The following is a 19,985-nucleotide window of genomic DNA, read 5'->3' as shown; positions in this document are numbered from 1 at the left end:
TATATATAATGTTATCAGTTACCTACTGTCATAATAGTGCATCTATTAATATGCATAATAAGTAACATCTCTGGGGCATAAAATAATACCATTTGTTTACTCACTAGGTGGGGTCAGGTCACCTTGCTTAGGTCCTCCCCTGTGTCTGGGCTCAGTTGTTCTTGACTGACCTTGTATGGCCTTGATAGAGTGACTGACAGTTCTGTTCAACACATTTGTCCCCCTCCTCCTGGGACAAGCAGTCTAACTTGGGTGTGTCCTTCTCACAGGAATGTCAGAGAACAAGACCAAGTAAGTGCAAAGATGAATGGGCCTTTCAGACCCTTGCATGCATTATGGTTGCCAACACCCCTTGGTCCTGTGCATGCCACATAGGGGCAGGCATTACAGGGATCCATGGCAATGGGCATGAATATGAGGAGAGGTGAAGAATGGGGTCACATATAAATATATAAATACTAGTATATACCACTGTTATCTCAGTTTTCCCAGTGCTTCTTACACCATCAGCAAGACATGTTTCTCATTTTTATCTTGATGTGGTAGCACTCCTCGAGGAAAAATGTAAAGGGCTAGAACTGTTTGTCTGGCTAAACTAAACCATCATGTGTTATGTTTGCTGCTGGGGTCATGTGCATAGGTATTGCTAATGATGATAGTCGTGTTTTTAATTGATCCCATAGAGCCTGAATTTAAGGAGAGGGGGGTGCCTGGAGAAAAGCATGATACCTTATGAACTGTTCTTTTTGGTTGTTTTTAGAAGTCATTGCGCCCATTAAGGAAAAGAAAGCTATTTTCCCAATTAAAATGATTTTGCTTCAGAGACGATAGTGCCATCAGGATAATGAACGGAATGACTAAATAATTTTGTTCCCTATAAAGAAAACAAAATAAAGCAAAAAGAGTGATGAAAAGTGCTCTTCCACCAGCTTCATTGATACCCTCCTGCTGCTCCCACCCTCAGCCCAAACAGTGACCAGTGCTGTCACCAGTGGAACGTGTGCATAGATGGTGCCTTGACTTGTGAAAGTGGTGTTGGGTGGATTACTGCGCTGGCTGAATACCTTCATGGACCTTCAGCCTGGCCAAAATTTGTAAGACTTAATGAGGCTCAATTCTTGTCAAGCCCCTTAGGCTGGATGGCACCTGGCCCAGACACTTTGTTGCTTTCTCTTTTTTAATTTTTAATAACAAGTACACTTTAAAGCTCAAGAAAATATGGTAAAATATGTCAGCAATCATGAAGAACCTGGAGCAGCCATATTCATGGAAAGACTTGGGGCGCATCTAAAATCACCCTCTACCCTGAATTTGACCTTGGCTGGTATGCCTTACATCACTGTAGTGAAGTTCATACTGCTATTCTTAACAGGACTTTTCTGAACATCTGTCTAAATGACAAGACAGATGTTAAACGGTCAAGACATTTGTTAAATATCATCAGCTCAGCCTAGACTTCGGTGTTGACTTTTCTTTCTGGAAGTCAAGATGACACTGAGTGCTCAGACACACAGAGGCAATTCTACCTAAAATTGGGGTGCCAAAAGACTGAAATTACAGGCAAGGTTCAGCAAAGAAAGGAAGCTTTCATCTTGCAGGACAAATAGGACTGATTAGTAGTCGGTACCTAGAGCACTGTGCTGAAAAGAATTATGAAATAATATTTGAGCTCATCTTAAAAAAATGCTGTGATTGATTAATCATGTCTGATGCAGGCAGAGAAAGGAGATATTGCAGCATATTTGCCTTTTTTGTCCCAGTCCACAGTTTGTTATTTTCCCTTTCTTTTTTTTAATCAGAGAGGAAGAGAGAGGGAGAGAGAGATGGAGGCTGCCTCCTGCATGCCCCCTACTGGGAATGGAGCCCGCAACCCTGGCATGTGCTTCGACCGGGAATCAAACAGTGACCTCTTGGTTCATAGGTCAATGCTCAACCACTAAGCCATGCTGGCTGGGCCCAATACACAGTTTCTGATCTTGTTCCTTATAGGCAACCCTTGACTGTAATTATTTCCTATTAATATACCTATTTTTTCCACCTTCAGCACATGCTTAAGTACCTGAATTATTGTTTCTTTTAAAAAATATATATTTTATTGTTTTCAGGGAGGATGGGAGAGGGTGAGAGAGAGAGAAAGATCAATGATGAGAGAGGATCATTGATTGGCTGCCTCCTGCCTGCCCAACACTGGGGATTGAGCCCACAACCCGAGCATGTGCCCTGACCTGGAATCAAACTGTGACCTCCTAGTCATAGCTCAACACTCAACCACTGAGCCCTGTCTGCCAGGCCATTTTTTGTTTCTGAATCAGCATCTGAATACCCTTTCCGTGTTAGGGGAATCACTCAGTCTATGAATTTTGGTGTAAGAAGTTAAAATGACCAGGCCACTTGTTCTCACAAAACATTTTCTTCCCAACACCTGCTGCCTTCACCCTGCAACTAGGTGGTGGCACATGATTCTGTGTTCGGGTCTGCGTTTCACCCAGCTGATAATCAGGTGCATTTACCTAAGACTTGGAGTCAAGAGCTAATGACACAAAGACACAGGTATCCTAGCATTTCTAAGTTTCATCCCTTCTTTGAACTGAACAGGACAGTTTTTCTGTTTAAACCTGACAGTTAGTTTCTCTTGCTTACAACTAAGAACTTGAGTGATGCCATAGGTTTTCTAGAGGAGCAGTGCTCCTCAACTATTGTGCAGAGAAATCCCTGGGCTTCGTATTAAAATGCGGATTCTGAATGAAATGCAGGTCTGGGATGGGGCTTGGAGTTTGCATTTGAAACAAGCTCCAGAAAATGGCAGTGATGCTGGCCTGTGGTCCACACTTGAAGAAGGAAGGATGGAGGGAAGAAATGACAGTCTAAAAGAAGACAGAGTTGGCAGGAAAAAAGAGTAACATCAAAAACGCATGTTCTAGTTAAATTAGGGCAGACTAGCTCCTGTAACTTTAAAATAATAAATAATAAACTTTAAAATGTACAAAGACTCCAACACAATAGAATTGTAGTCTTTATTTTTCTTTTTAAATCCTCACCTGAGGATAGGTTTTTATTGATTTTTTTAGAGAGAGGGGAAGAAGAGAGAGAAACATTGATGTGAGAAACATCAATTGGTTGCCTCCTGTATATGCCCTGACTGGGGATCAAACCCACAACCTAGGTATGTGCCCTGACCAGGAATTGAACCCACAACCTTGTGGTGTATGGGACATAACACTCCCACCAACTAAGCCATCCAGCCAGGGCAGAATTGCACTCTTATGTAACAATACTGAGCCAGTGAAAGTAACTGGGAAGCTCAACTCCATGTGTTCAGGAGCCCAGGTTGATTGGGGGTGGAGGTCTGCCATCTTCAGCTCATGGCTTCCCAGGTCACCTTAAGTGTCAGATTTGGATGATATAGTTTAGTTTTGCCCACATCTGGGGATATGTCTTTTAGGCTCAATCTAGTGCATTTTTTTCCATCCCTTTGTTTGGCTTATAAACTGTCTGTTGCAGAACTCAGACTGTTTGTACTGTAGGTTTTCCATAGTTGCATTTTGCTGGTAAAATGTGTGTGGTGCAGTTTCAGGTTATTATGTCCTCTGTATTTCTATAAATCCCCAAAGGAATCCAGAGCCTCTACCAGTTTTAGGTTTGGTTCCTTTGGCAACACTGCAGCTGGGGATGCGCTATTTCATCATAAGGCACTGGTTGTCTCTCTCTCTCTTTTTTTTAATATATATTTTTATTGATTTCAGAGAGGAAGGGAGAGGGAGAGAGAGATAGAAACATCAATGTGAGAGAGAACCATTGATCGGCTGCCTCCTGCACACCCCACACTGGGGATGGAGCCTGCAACCCAGGTATGCGCCCTTGGCCAGAATCGAACCTGGGACCCTTCAGTCTGCAGGCCAATGCTCTATCCATTGAGCCAAACCGGTTAGGGCTGGTTGTCTCTTTTTTGTGATGTTTTCAATAACTGATGTTTATTGTCTAAATTTTTAAATTCCTTAAGTTTTCAAAATGGTAACAGTCAATCATTTTGCTTTCATTTGTTAAGCAGAATAAGTTTATTAACAGACACTTTCCTCATTTTAAAGAATTTGAGTTCACATAGGAAAGGCAAGATATATGCTTGATTTTTTTCAAGATAAATTAATTGGTTCTTTATTATCTTCTGAAAGTTACTGATTTCTTTTTTTCTTTTTTAAGTCATTATACATTAATGAATTTAAGGATATTTAAAGGTTTTATCCCACTGGGATTTTTAATCTGAATGAAGTTTAAATTGTCTAGTATTTGGCCAAGTGGAAGCCTCAAGAGTTATTTTTGCATGACCTTAGTAGTCTTTGATGGCTCTTTACTATTTGGTATAACAAGATATTTACATATTTCCAGCTTCAAAAAAACCTAGAACCAGACATTTTTCCAAGAAGCCCTGGTGTTTTAGTGGAAAATTGTACTTCAAGATGTTCAATGCTACTGAACTTAGCTAACCTGTTCATGCCTTTTCATTGGACACACTGGGGAATTAAATTTCAAATTTCAAATTTTATGTATTCATATCAATATTTCTACTTTAGATTTAGGGTAATAGGGTTTTTCCTTAACTTCTGTCTTTTTTTCTTCCACATGGGTTAGTAAGGACAAAGGAGATGAGAAATAAACTCTCATAACTGATCAGTTACTTTAGTCTACTTTTAGTTTTAGAATAGCAATATCCCTATTACCACTATTATTAAAATTACATAAAGAAGTTAAAATTGTTTTGTATATCCTATTTTCTATCTTTTCTCATTTTTACATTGTTGTACTATGTCTTCATTGCCAGATTATACAACCATTTCATATTATCATCTCTCCCACTTAACATATATTTAATTCTATAAATAAATATATATCTAATGCTCACTGCCAGTTCTTAAGTTGCTGTTTTTCTAGTTATTTTGGTTGTTAAAGCTCATTCTATAACAGATTCTCCAAAAAAGATTTTGCAAATAATACTTTCTGAGTTTTTGCAAGTTGATCAAATTTTGTCTGTGTCTCTGTCCTTCAAAGTCAGTTTTGCTAGTTATAAAATTATTAGCTCACATTTTCTTTCCTTCAGTATCTTAAACAGATTACCCCATTTTTTTTCTGGCATATAACTTTGTTGTTGAGAAGTCTGATGATCATCTTTTTTTTTTTTTTTTTCCTTTTAAAACATGTGCTCTACTTGCCTAAATTCACAATCCCCCCACCCTTTTTTTTTTCTTTAGAGTCTAGTTATTTTGGTTGTTATTGTGGGTCAGTCTTCTCAGGTACATGATATGTTTTTTCAAAATGTAGTGTGTGTGTACATATTATGTACATTTTATATATACATAATATAACTTATGTGAATATATAACATGCTTATATATTTATATATTATGTTTTTAAAGAATATCTGCATGAGTTACGATTTTTAGTATACGTTCTGTTTTCTTCCTTTGATTTTTTTCTTCAGGGACCTCTGGTAGTCATATATTGAATTTTCTTTGCCTATTTTCAAGATGTATCACCTTTTCTCAAATCCTTTTTATCTCTTTTATTAAAAAACTAGAGGCCCAGTGCATGAAAATCGTGCAAGGGCGGGGTCCTTAGGTTTGGCCTATGATCAGGGCTGATCGGGGCCTTCCAGCTGCCTGCTGGGGCCTTCCTGCCAGCTGCCAGCTGCTGGCGGGGGCCTGCTGGACACCGGGGAGGGACTGCGGGAGGTTGGGTGGCTGCAGGGAGGAACCAGAGAAAGTTGGCTGGCCGCGGGAGGTTGGCTGTGGGAGCGCACTGACCATCAAGGGGAAGCTCCTGCATTGAGCGTCTGCCCCTTTGGTCAGTGTGCATCATAGCGACTGGTCGTTCTGGTTGTTCCAGTCGTTCTGGCATTCCAGTTGCTTAGGCTTTTATATATATAGATTAGAGGTCCGTGCACTGCGGGGGGCAGGGGTTATCCCTCAGCCCGGCCTGCACTCTCTTGCATTCTGGGACCCCTTGCTCCTTACCACCCACCTGCTTGCTGCTCCTTACCTCTTGGCTCGCTACTCCTTAACACTGCTGCAGAGGTGGGAGAGGCTCCCACTACCGCTGCTGTGCTTGCCAGCTGTGAGCCCAGCTTCTGGCTAAGCAGCACTCCCACTGTGGGAGCACACTGACCACCAGGGGGCAACTCCTGTGTTGAGCGTCTGCCCCCTGGTGGTCAGTGTGCATCATAGCGACCGGTTGTTCTGGTCATTTTGCCATAATGGTCACTTAGGCTTTTATTATATAGATTATTTTTTATTTTAAATTTTTTCTTTTCTCTTAAAGCATTGTCTGTTGTGTTTACTTATTCATGTTTAGTCTTCTTTTTCAAATGATTTTTCTGATATTCATAATTCTTTCTTGACTTTCATGACTTCATTCTACGATATTTTTCTTTCTGATTTATGTTGTTCTCTCATATCTTATATCATTGTCTTAGTGTGCTTTAATTTACTTTAAATAGTAGATTGCGGTTTTAATTTGTTTTACAGGCATATCTTTCTGGCATGCTTTCCGTGTGTATAGGGATGATATATTTCATATTCTCATTTTTCTTATAGTAACTTTATATGAGTTTGACCTTGATAACTTTATGTTGTTCATTTTTATGTGAAATCCATCTTTCCTTAAGGTTTAGAAAAAGGCTTGATGCATGTAGCTCTTCTAGCTTTACAGAGCTCTGTCATCTGTTATTTTTGTGTGGCTTGATGGGTTAGATAGCCTGGCTCTGCTCATCTCCCCCACTTTATCTAGACCTTTTCTTTCTTTTATCGATGTTGTCACTGTCAAGTTCAATTTTGATTACATTCCCAATAGTTTCTCCTGCATGCGGGGCTCTGTCCTGGAAGACAGCTATGGCAGGTCAGTTTCAAGTGGCCATTGCTCTGTCCCCTTCAGATCTTCCTAACCGTGGGCTCTGCCACTTTATAATTGCAGGCAAATTAGCTAGCTTTTCTGAGTCCCATCTTCTTCTTCTTTATTTAAATTTTTTTTAATGCTAGATTTTTAAAAAATATATTTTATTTATTTTTTACATAAAGGAAGGGAGAGGTATAGAGAGTTAGAAACGATGAGAGAAGAGAAACATCGATCAGCTGCCTCCTGCACACTCCCCACTGGGGATGTGCCTACAACCACGGTACATGCCCTTGACTGGAATCAAACCTGGGACTCTTGAGTTCGCAGGCTGACGCTCTATCCACTGAGCCAAACCGGTTAGGGCCATCTTCTTCTTTTTTTTAAAAAAAATATATTTTTATTGATTTCAGAGAGGAAGGGAGAAATAGAAACATCAGTGATGAAAGAGAATCATTGATCCACTGTCTCCTACACACCCCCTACTGAGGATCGAGCCCACAACTCGGGCATGTGCCCTGACTGGGAATTGAACCATGACCTCCTGGTTCATAGGTCAACCTCTGAGACACACTGGCTGGGCCCATGTTCTTTAGTTGAAAAACTGATATAAGAATAATCTGTATCTCATAGTGTTGATGTGGGGACTAAATGGTATAATATGCAAAAATTTTAGTTGAATATCTGGCACATTATATATACCTGGGGCATATGAACTCACCAAAAACCAACATTATTCCTGCACAGTAATTTAGCACAGGTTTCCAAATGAATAGCTAATTAATGTTAACTTTCTATAAGGTTTACTATATTTTATATGGTGAAATGTCAAATCCAATTGGGAGGTAAACCAAACTAAGTTATACATACACACATATATACTTTATGGTAATTAGTGCAAAAGGAACTGAAATTTGTTTAAAGTTCTTCTTCTGACCAATACAAGTGTGTATGTATCACCTTATCTAAAGATCTGCCTGACTACTCCTGCATAGGTATATTTGTCTGGGAAACATACACATCATTAATCAACTTCTCATGTTTATTTACATTTGGATTTGTTCTTCCTATGTACATTTGGACAACTGCAGTTTTTTCCCTCTTTGATTATTGTTGAAAGTATTACAGATGTCCCCTATTTTCCCCTCCTTTGCCCCCCTCCACCCTGCCCCTGCCCCAACCCAGGCTTGAGATCATTTTTCAGGTTCAATGTAATTTCATTTTCATGCAGCTGCCCTGCTTCCGGTTTTAACATGTAGGAATGATGTGTAATTATGCTAGAAATGTAGGTCTTTTATTCTTACTTACCTTGAAAAATAATTATAAGTACTTCTTTCTGGAGCACAGTAACTATATCGCCATAGAACCTGGAAAGAATCATTTTGAGATTGTTAGATGTTTTATGTTTACCCCTCCATCAAATACAATCAATGTATCTAGAAAGGGCAGGAGACTGCAAAGTGGGCCAGTTCCATGGTGGATTCTAGGCCCAACTCCTCATCTGAAATTCTGCCCACTTGCTTTTTGATGCCTAGATCTCTTCTTTTTCTAAAGAGCCCAAGTCCTTGAACTTTATCACCATTTAAAACATCCTGGAGACCTTTGGGCCAATGAAGGATGAGAGCAGACCATTGATGGGAGAGGGTCTATAATGCATTGAGCTATCAGCCATATGTTCAACTTTTAAGTTGACATATAATAGTAAGGGGGGGTGTGTAAAAAAGGTGAAGGGGCTCAAGTACAAACTGCCAGTTATAAAATTAGTCCCAGGGATATAATGTGCCCCATAGGGAATATAGTCAATAATGTCATTACTATGATGGGTGCTAGACTTATTATGGTCATCACTTCATAAGATATATCTAATAGCTATGTTGTACACCTGAAACTAATTTAATAGTGAAAATCAACTATAATTTTTAAAAAAACCACAAAAACACCACCACAGAATTGACACATTATTTTAATGGATAATGGAAGCTGGGCATAGTTTAGAAAAACTGTATTACTGGGCAGTAGTTTAATCTATTCTGTCACATGAGTAATAGACTCATAAATAGACCATTTTTTTCCCTAATTGTGTGTGTTTTTGTTTTTGTGCTTATTGTAGCTTCGGAAAGCTGTGATGGATCACATCTCTGATTCTTTCCTGGAAACCAACGTCCCTTTGCTGGTTCTCATTGAGGCTGCAAAGAGTGGGAATGAGAAGGAGGTGAAGGAATATGCCCAGGTTTTCCGTGAACATGCCAACAAGCTGGTGGAGGTAAGTCAAGAGAGGCCTGAAGACTGGGATTTAGCCACAGGTTTGTTTTCTCCATGTGGCTCCTGGAATTTCAATAGGCAGCTGTTCTATGGTTTTCCTGGAGTAATAACGTCATGGAACCTTTTCTTTACTTTCTAAGAACTCCATCCCTTTCAAAAGAAGCAGGTTATCAGCCATCTCTCCTCTCAGTATCCCACACACTAAATATGATGTGGAACATGTCTCTTAATATCGCCGAACAATAGACGGAGGCTGAAACAGAAGTAGAAGGAACACTCCAAAGTCCTGAATTTGATGGGTAGAAACTGCCAGTTGGAAGTTTAAACCTTTCCCTCTTCTTCCTCCACATCCCCCTCTCCACTCCCCACTCCTAACCTCGATTAGCTGTCCACATTAGGAACGTGTGAAAAAAATCCTCCCTCCCCCAAAGAGACGTTCAGAGTCTTGCTGAAGGATCTTGGGGCAGTAGTAGGAGTATAAGTACAGGGTCAGAAGTACAGAATATGTTAGAGACATCTTTGGGAGTTATTTTATAAGTGGGAAATTGTGCTGTGTGATATTGAAAAAAAGTTTTTTTTCTCCGCCCCCAAGGGAAATAAAATAAAAGTGAAATGACAACCATGCTGTCTAAATCTAGGAGCTGAAAACCAACAGCTTGGCAAAGGTTGGATTTAGTGATGTGCAGCGACATGGAAAATGACAGATGTTAAGCAGGGGATGTGTGTGCTAGAGAAAAAGATTGCAGGAGGGCGAGGACCCTGGCACGTTTAGGAAATGGTTGTCAGGGGCGGGTCCAAATATTTGCAGGCTCAGGGCACTCACCAACCACCACCACCACCACAATAATCTCAGGTGTGTCCCCACTGTAATTCCAAATAAAATTACTCAAAATGTCAGACAGGTTGAATGCAAGCTCAAAGTGAAAATGGTTTCCCTCTTAGGATGGCAAAATTAAATTCCGGCTAAGCTCATCAGATGTGAAATCCTCTCCATGTTTCTTGGAGTGAGTGACAGGCTGTGCTCCTATTTAATTGTGCCCTGTGTACCTGCCGAGTGTGGTTAGGCCAGCACAGCCGTTGCCTGGGGCTGAAGACAGCAGGCAGCAGGATGTTTAGCATCGGGCCCATAGGGAGCCCCTGGTCCTCTGGGACCCCATCTGTGTCCTCACGTATGATAGCAGTCAGCAAGTCGAATGTGCAAAAGCCTAGTCCAAAGTAGTGGAACCCTGAACCCTCTACCATAACCCTAGTGTCTTCATGCAACTCCAGCCTAGAGCTAAAACACAGGGTCAGAGTTATCTGATCAAGGGAGTCTTTCTGGCTCTGTCCCCACCTACGAGGCAAGCACTCCATTACCCTTCATATTTTACCCACATTTTCTGAGAGGTCACTTGCCCATTGAGGAATCCAGAGTCTTCCCAGAGTTGTCCTTGGCAGCCCTGGCCACTTCCATGTCTTGAGAAAGAGAAGGTGAAGAAGAAGCCAGGTGGAGGGGACAAAGAGGAGGAAGAGGAGGAAAAGAAATAATGCTGAATGCACGCTACAGAAGTTCTCAATAGTCATGTGTAATAAAATAATAGTAGTAACATACATAGTATCCCATTGACATATTTGCAGTATTTATGAGACAATGAGGAGGAAGAGGAGGAAAAGAAATAATGCTGAATGCATGCTACAGAAGTTCTCAATAGTCGTGTGTAATAAAATAATAGTAGTAACATACAGACATAGTGTCCCATCGATATATTTACAGTATTTATGAGACAACTGCAGAAGTTATAGAAAACACCAATGAACTGTGTGTTATGGGCATCGTGGGTAAAGAAAGGGATGTAGTTTAAAGTTGCATGATAAATATCTCCTACTTCCAGTACTGTCATATTTTTATTTTTTATTGTGCAAGACTGTTACTGTGTTTCTGTAATTCTGTATGCAGCCTCATTTACAGATAATACGTAGAGTTCAGACTTGACATCCTGTAGGAATGTGAGGCCGGGGCCAATAGACCTCGTGACTGCTCATTCTCTCTTCTCCTGTGGGGGACCCTGGACACATCACCATTTTGCCCCATCCCATCAGCAGGTTTCACTGTAGGGAAATCCAACCATTATGAGTGATCCTTGATCTTCAACTTGTGGCAGAACAGAAAGAAAGCTTGGGCGCCACACTCCAGAAAATTGCTGTCCTACCTTCTTCGGTTATTCCCTTCATGGCCCCTGACGGGGTCTCGGGGTGGGGGGAAAGGTCAATGCAGTCAGCTACATTTTAGAATGTCTGGATGTCCAGGTAGACGTAGGGGCTAGAGTGTGGCCTCAGTTTGATTAGAGAGGAACTGGAAACAAAAGAATTTCTGTAGCTTGTCCTTTAAATATTAATAAGTGCCTCATTGCTGATGCATACATGAAACGAACTTGGAGCCCTGGGCTGAGAGTCACTCTTTTCCTAATTTTGAAAGTGTCTCTATGGATTTGGGCATCTTTCTGGACGTGTCTTTGTCTATAATATGAAAAACTTTGTTGATGTGTTGATTTTATATTGGCCTCAGTTTGATTAGAGAGGAACTGGAAACAAAAGGATTTCTGTAGCTTGTCCTTCAAATATCAGTAAGTGCCTCATTGCGGATGCATACATGAAAAGAACTTGGAGCCCTGGGCTGAGAGTCACCCTTTTCCTAATTTTGAAAGTGTCTCTGTGGACTTGGGCATCTTTCTGGACTTAAGTGTCTTTGTCTATAATATGAAAAACTTTGTTGATATGTTGATTTTATACCATTGACCTTGGTAAATTCACTTACAAATTCCAAAAGTTTGACTATATCCTTCTGGATTTTTTATGCACACAATTGTGTTGTCTGTGAATTATAATAGTTGCATTTCTTCTTTTCCAATTCTTATATCTTGTTTTTTTTTTTCCCTCACATTATTTCACTACCCAGACCTTCAGCATCATTGTGATAATAGATATTTTTGTAACTTATAGATCCCAGTGAGAAGATGTATATATTTTACCATTAATAATATTGTGTATTCCAGATTTCTTGCAGCTACTTTTATTAGATTATTTTAGTTCTCTTCTGTTACCCCTTTGCTGAATTAATTTCTTAAATCGCAAATAAGTACTGTAGAATTTTATCAAATGCATTATCTATAGACTTTGAGCCGACTATATGATTTTTATCTCTTTTATTCACCTTCAGAGGTATTAGTGTCAAAATTTTGCTTTCCTTCAAAAATGAGTAAGAAATTATTCTTTTTATTGTTTGGAGTAATGAATGTGTAAGATGGGCATTATTTATTTTGTAAATATTTGGAGAAATTCAATGATATAGCAATCTGAGTCTGGGTATATATTTGAGGAAAGGTTTAAAAATTGCAGATTTTATTTTTTTTACTAAATGTATGGCTAAATGTTCTATTTGGCTGGGGTTTGAACGGTGTGAACTTTAAAAAAAAAGAGGTGGGCTGCTTTAATCAGCTTGCCCAGTTTCGGGGCAAGACGAAATGGGGGAAGAGCGGGGCTTAGATGCGATCAGCAAACATTCAAGGAGTAAGACTATTCGTTCTATTTTGGGGGCAGTGAGTTTTAGTGGTTGTATTCTAGGGAATTGTTATTTTCATTTCATTTTCTATTTTTTTGACGTAAAATTGTGTATCTCTTCTTATTTTTTTTTAATGTGCAAGAATCTGCATTACTGTTTCCCTCCCATCCCCCCATTCCTCCTATTGCAATCAGTGCCTTTTTTTTTAATTGATTAGGTTTGCAAGAGGTTTATCAATTTAATAATCCTTTCTGAAATACAGCTTTCAGCTTTGTAGACTTTCTTTGTTGACTATTTTAGTTATGCTCTCATCTTTATATTCCCTTTGTCTGCTTTCTTCTGGCACAACTTATTGTTCTTTTTCTAACTTTTTGAAATGAATGATCACATCATTGATTTTTAGCCTTTTAAAAATGTTAGTAATATATGCATTTAAGACTATAAATTTCTCCCTTAACTATGCTTATGTCTGGTTATTGTCTATTGCCTAGCCCACTCACGCTGTCTTCATCTGTGTATAGTTTCCCTGAAATTATCTATTGAGTTCATTTTTTAAAAGACTTTCTAGTCAAATTAAAAAAAAATGATTTCTGTTCTCTGGTAAGAATCATTATCAGGTCATCTCCTTTAAAAGTATATTAATGATAGTTATTTTAAAAATCCAAGTCAAATACTCCATGATTTCGGTCAATTTTGTTTCTGTTTTGTGGTTACCCCAGAGAGGGCACCTCCCCCACTTGGCTTGGGTTTTGCTGCTGCAACAACAGTCACCAAGAGGATATGAACAGGTGTATTACTCACATGCACGAACTTTCTGGGGAGCGGGGGCAGAGCAGGACCCAAGCCTGTCCACAGTGGCTTCAGTAAAGACAAGAGCAAGTGGTTTGGGTTTTTATCATGTAAGGGGCTGGGGCTGGGATCAAGATGTCCATGCAGGGGGCTGGGGTTTGAACGGTGTGAACTTTAAAAAAAAAGAGGTGGGCTGCTTTAATCAGCTTGCCCAGTTTCGGGGCAAGACGAAATGGGGGAAGAGCGGGGCTTAGATGCGATCAGCAAACATTCAAGGAGTAAGACTATTCATTACAACTCACCTGTGACGTTTGACTGATGAACGGAATGCACCAGGTTTTATTGAATTGGATTTGAACTTGTTTCAGTAAGCAAGTAGGAAGCTCCATGAGGCTTTCAAACTGGAGACAGACTTTATTATGGTGTCTGTTTTTATTATTTGATTTTTACCTGAATTATTTTTTTATAAGCCAGGTAATATTTGGTTGAAGGACAAACATCTGTATGGAAAAATATAGAGGGTTTGTGTCAGTCTATTTGGCTGCAATAGCAAGATACCACAGACTGGGTGGTTTATAAACAACATGCATTTATTTCTCAACACTCTGGAGGCTGGGAAGTCCACGATCAAGGCTCCCTCGTGGGGAGGGCCTCTTCCGAGTTCAAAGCAGGTGCCTTCTTGCTGTGTCCTCACAGAGTGGATGGGGGTGGGGAGGGGTTTCTGTTGTGTCCTTTTATAAGAACATTAATCCCACTCATAAGAGCTCTACCTTCATGACTAAGAACTTCCCAAGGCCTCATCTCCTAGTATCGTCACATCGGGCATTAAGATTGCAACATATGAATTTAGGGGGAACACAACAGTCAGAACATAGCAGCCAGGATAATCTGTTTTCCTCCAGAGAGAATCCAGCCTGTCTTCTGAAGGTCAGCAGGAGGGTGACCGTCTCAATCCATCAAGGATTGAAGTGACTGGACGCTGGGTTGTAGTCCTACTAAGGCAGTGGTTCTCAACCTTCCTAATGCCGCGACCCTTTAATACAGTTCCTCATGTTGTGGTGACCCCCAACCATAAAATTATTTCCGTTGCTACTTCATAACTGTAATTTTGCTACTGTTATGAATCATAATGTAAATATCTGATATGCAGGATGTATTTTCATGGTTACAAATTGAACATAATTAAAGCATAGTGATGAATCACAAAAACAATATGTAATTATATATGTGTTTTCTGATGGTCTTAGGTGACCCCTGTGAAAGGGTCATTCGACCCTCAAAGGGGTCTCGACCCACAGGTTGAGAACCGCTGTACTAAGGTATAATCTGTCTTCCTTTTACCCCGGCCTACGGAATAGTCTTCCAGGGGTGACAACACAGGGCCAGTTGTGTTATTTAGTAACCCACCTCCCTTGTGAAGCATTTACTCCAATTTTTGTCTGTCCAACATCACGAGAAGGCTGTAAACTTTGCTTTTTTATGCTTCCAATTTGCTTTTTGACCGCTGCTATACGTAACTTAATAGAAAAAGGTCTTGGGAGAAAACTGGTGATAAAGTACCAGTCTTTGAATCTGCCTTCTCTATGGGACCTTCGCTTTACATCTTTGCTTCCTGGCCTGGCCTGGACACCAGCCTTTGCCTCCCGGGCCTCAGGAGATTGCTGCCAACCCTCAAGAGTTATCTTCCTCTCCACTCTGCCAGGCAGCTCAGGTTCCCTGTCAACACTAAGAGTGAGCAAATCTCTGGGAGGAAAAAGGAAATGCAGAGAGTTGAGTTCCCTCAATGATCATCTCTTTTTGATCTTGTCTAAGTGTTGACCTCTGTGGCCGTGTCCCATGCTTTTAAGCAAATTATTTTTATTTTGCATTTCTAGTTCCCAACAGGAAGGGAGGTGTTATTGATCTTCCCATGGCTAGAAGTGGAAGCTCCTGAGAGCTGGCTTAGTAAGTTTGTGGGGTGTTTTTGGTTGCTGTGAAGATTTTTAGGCAGAAATCTCTTCATTCAGTTGAAATATTGAGTTTCCATAGTTCAAATAAATACACAAACCAATAAAAGCTGTTCTGAATGAATTGAAATGATCACCCCTATGCTCTGTCTACTTTCTGCAATTCCTCGCACCAAACACAGCCTCACAACCCTTCAGAGCATTTTATCTCTATTTGGGAACCTCTGATGGATCTCTAAGTTGTCATTAATATAAATCATATAAAATTATATATCCAGAATTTTTAAATGAAGAATGCATGAGTACATTAAATTATTAATCCATGAATCAATGGTGATAGTTTTAGATCTTCAATATTTCTTGATTATTGAGTTTATTATAATATATTGTTTTCCACCTATTATATATTTTTTCTTCTATCTATGCACCATCTTCCCCCAATTTGGTATTTACTGTTCAGAGAGAGTGGTGTGATGAACTGAATGGAAGGTGTCTCAGCCTGTTACATAATGTTGTGGTCTTTTAAATATATATATATATATATATTGATTTCAGAGAGGAAGGCAGAGGGAGAGAGAGATAGAAACATCAATGATGAAAGAGAATCATCAATCGGGTACCTCCTGCACACCCCCTACTAGGGATCGAGCCTGCAACCCAGGCATGTACCCTGACTGGAAATCAAACCGTGACCTCCTGGTTCATAGGTCAATGCTCAACCACTGCCCCACACAAGCCGGGTCAATGTTGTGGTCATTAGGAAGTCCTCTACAAGGATGGCTTTAGTGCAAATAAAATATTAGTAAAATGTGAATGGGAAAAAATAATTGAACTTTTAAAAATTGCTTTCACAAGTGAAATGTTGAGGGTCCCCCCACCCCTGCAGTGTTTGTAACATTTAATAAAGACAGTTAATTTGCATCAGGGTTTGTTGATTAAGAGAATTTAACAAGTCAACTATAGTGATCTGTAATAAGGAATATTGGCTGCTATAGGAAGCATCACCAATAGAACTGAATTTTCTTTCTTTTTTTTTTTTTGAGAGAGAGAGATGTTAATATGAGAGTAGAACTGAAAATTTTTTTTAAAAAAGTATATTTTTCTTGATTTCAGAAAGGAAGGGAGAGGGAAAGAGAGATAGAAACATCAATGATGAGAGAGAATCATTGATTAGCTGCCTCCTGAATGCCCCCACTCCCGGGTATCAAGTCCAAACCTGGCCATGTGCTCTGACCGGGAATCGAACCGAGACCTCCTGGTTCATAGGTTGATGTTCAACCACTGAGCCACACCTGTTGGCCAGAGAACTGAATTTTTTTTTAAATTTACTAAAATTTCCTCATCTCCAAAATTCAGCTATCTCACCCCCTCCGAGGTTAGCTAAGGGCTGAGGGGCGGGACCCACTCGGAGAGTTCGCTGAGCTGATCAGAGGACACCTGTTGTACCACATTTCCAAGCCTTTTGGAGAAATGGAGTGCAGATTATGGCAACTCGGTACCAAAGTCACGTGGTCTGGGTGTGGTGGCGTGGATGTAAATTGGGAACAAAATATACATTGCAGCAAAGAAAATAAAAGCTCCTCTTTGTAATGAGATGTAAAAGCAATCCAGCTATTTTCAGCGGCTCCAGGCTCGTTTTATTCCTCCCATTGCCTTGCTGCTCAGTCAGCCTGCCTGCTCTTCTTCCTTCTCCCCCATCTCCACCAAACCCACAGCAGAGCCAGCTACCTACCCTTGATTGGGAACAAAATATACATTGCAGCAAAGAAAATAAAAGCTCCTCTTTGTAATGAGATGTAAAAGCAATCCAGCTATTTTCAGCGGCTCCAGGCTCGTTTTATTCCTCCCATTGCCTTGCTGCTCAGTCAGCCTGCCTGCTCTTCTTCCTTCTCCCCCATCTCCACCAAACCCACAGCAGAGCCAGCTACCTACTCTCTGGGAACTGCAGTGTCCTCCCAGCAGGCCGGTCACCTGCCCGGCCCTCCTTCAGTCCTCTGCACAGCACAGCCAGAGTGAATCAGATCATGCCATTTCCCCACCTGAGACCATTCAGAGACTGACTGTGCTCAGGTCCTTGAGCACCTCATCTCCCTCCAGGCTCACCTCCCTGTTCTCTCCCACTTCCTCCCGGCATCAGCCACACAGACCATCTTTCTTTTCTTTTCTTTTTAAAATATATTTTATTGATTTTTACAGAGAGGAAGGGAGAGAGATAGAGAGTTAGAAACATCGATGAGAGAGAAACATCGAGGGGGGGATGTCCCCGCAACCAAGGTACATGCCCTTGGCCAGAATCGAACCTGGGACCCTTCAGTCCGCAGGCCGACGCTCTATCCACTGAGCCAAACCGGTTATGGCCAGGCCATCTTTCATGTGTTGAATGTGCTTACTCTGTCCCTTTCCTGATAGACACCACCCTTCCTCTCATTGCTAATCATTGTGCAGCTTTCTGCTTGAACAGCCTGTCCTCACGTGGGGTCACTTCCCTGAGTTTGTCACTCTCATGGAACCCTGTTTCATTCCGATTTGCACATACCCAGCTCTACGACTATACCCTCTTTCTCCTGCTAGATCAGCAATTCCTTTAGGAGAGGGACCAGGCCTAACTGACTCCTAACTGCACCCCAACATGTAGCTGAGTGTCTGGCATATAGCAGGTGTTCAGTAAACAGATGTTCTCTAGGCCCTAAAGAGTGAATAAAATAATAAATGCATCCAGGGAAATGGCCAACCTTTAGACCCCTCAAGTATTATGTTTTGAGAGAAAGGCTGCAGGACTCCACACAGGGGCCTCCGGGGTCAGTAAAGAGGCATTGTGCTTATTGATGTCCCTAATTTACTACCAGGGAAGATTTCAGATCTGAAAGAACTAATGGGGAGAACTCCCAGTGCCACCGAGGGGAAGGGGCTTGGTGTGTGGAGATCCCTGAGAAGCGGAAGGAACTCTGTCAGGGTGCACCTGTGGCAGTGTCCCTAACTCCTCTGTCTCCCAAGGCCTTCCCTTAGACACAGACGGTCTGAGAGAGAGAGCTGCTTCTAGCTGACAAAGTGAAGTATGTAGCTGATACCATAACAGTGATGAGTCAGACAAGGGAGTCTTGACTCTTCGCTTCACCCTCTTGATATAGTTACTCCTGATAGCAGCACCCCATGCAGGGTAGGAAGCTGTGCCTGGTGGGCTTGAAGGTAAGGGACAGACCCCAATCCTCATAATCACCAATGCAGTCATCAGGAAAGCACAGACTGCCTTGGTTTCGGCCTTGAATAAACTGCTTTTCTCAAGTAACCCCTCCATTTGGCCAGATGATTCATTCAGCAGCAAATATTTACCAAGTGGCTACCGTATGTTCACCGTGGCTGATGATTAGTTCCAAGACCCCAGTGGATGTCTGAAACCATGGATAGTCCCCAAAATGGAAATAAACATTTTATATTCATTGTCTATGTAATATTAGAACCCTGGGTAACTGAAACGGTGAAAATCAGAAGCTGCTGATAAATGGGGAGCACCATTCTACATATGAGTTTTACTGTTTATCCTCCATTGTGGGAGTGACTGCTTTCTGTATGTATATGTCTGTTGTCTCCTGCGGTTTGTGTTTTCTGCAACTGTTAAAAGGTGTGTGTATTTTGCTCCTGCTAACTCAAAGGCTTCGCTGTGTAGCATAACATTACATTATTAAGGTCAGACCCCTTCACGCAAAAATGAAAAATTGGCCCCATTAAATATGATGGTGGTTTGTTTAAGAGCAAGAAGTTTTTAATTGCTCAGGAAAAGAACTCTTCGATGCTCATGTGTTCAATCTTGGTTAGCTGTAAGGGCTTTTTATATCACAGAGCCCCCAGGCCAGCCTAAAGCCATAGTTTGAAAGGGATGGTATGTTAGGACATTGCTCTCTTGAAAGAAAAACAAGTTTTCAGATTACCTTGACTCCATTAGCTTTAGAAAGGGGTTAAGTTCAACTTCGCAGTCCCCTGTGGCCAGCCTGCGGCTCAGTGAATATGTACTTTCTACGCTAACCTTAAAAACAGCATTGGGCCTTCTGGACCTGGTGATGGGATTTCTTGGGCATTGTGATGATCTACCCCTATGGAGGTGAGAATGAACAAATCACTGTATTCCTCAGCCCCTCAGATTTTCATCTGGCAGGTCATCTTTAGGTCCTGTTTTATCTCTGACATTCTACATTCATTTTAAGGACCTTTCCTCATTCCAGATTCTAGGAAATGGGAAGACAAAATAACTTGTTTTAGAATGCATTTGGGGACTAGAAGAAGAACAATTTCTTAGTGCCCTCATGTCTCAAGTGAACAGGAAATAGAAACTTGAGGTACAGTTGGTGGATAAGCTTTTCCAGACCATAAAGTGACCAGTATATGGATCCCATCACTACTTATTTTACTCCTGTGGTTCTGCCTGTGACTGACCCAGTGTTTCAAAGACAGGTTTGAATAGCTCTTTTTTTTTTACACACACACACACACACACACACTGATTGATTGATTTCAGAGAGGAAGGGAGAGGGAGAGAGATAGAAACATCAATGATGAGAAAGAATCATTGATTGGCT

The 19,985-nt window shown here is 40.9% G+C and overlaps 1 protein-coding gene across 2 annotated transcripts in view; it reads left to right on the top strand.

The window, feature by feature from the left end:
• The window catches only part of CTNNA2 (catenin (cadherin-associated protein), alpha 2), a 1,155,525-nt gene that overhangs the window by 914,836 nt on the left and 220,704 nt on the right, over window positions 1-19,985 (top strand). For both annotated transcript variants that reach the window (XM_005884743.2, XM_005884742.2), the window contains exon 9: window positions 8,990-9,142. In XM_005884743.2, coding sequence (XP_005884805.1) covers window positions 8,990-9,142 — 153 coding nt within the window. The remainder of the gene's footprint in view (window positions 1-8,989; window positions 9,143-19,985) is intronic.

Source organism: Myotis brandtii, unplaced genomic scaffold (assembly GCF_000412655.1).
Source record: "Myotis brandtii unplaced genomic scaffold, ASM41265v1 scaffold850, whole genome shotgun sequence".
Classification (NCBI taxonomy): domain Eukaryota; kingdom Metazoa; phylum Chordata; class Mammalia; order Chiroptera; family Vespertilionidae; genus Myotis; species Myotis brandtii.
The sequence above is the reverse complement of the archived record's forward strand: the minus strand, read 5'-3'. Positions and strand labels throughout refer to the sequence as shown.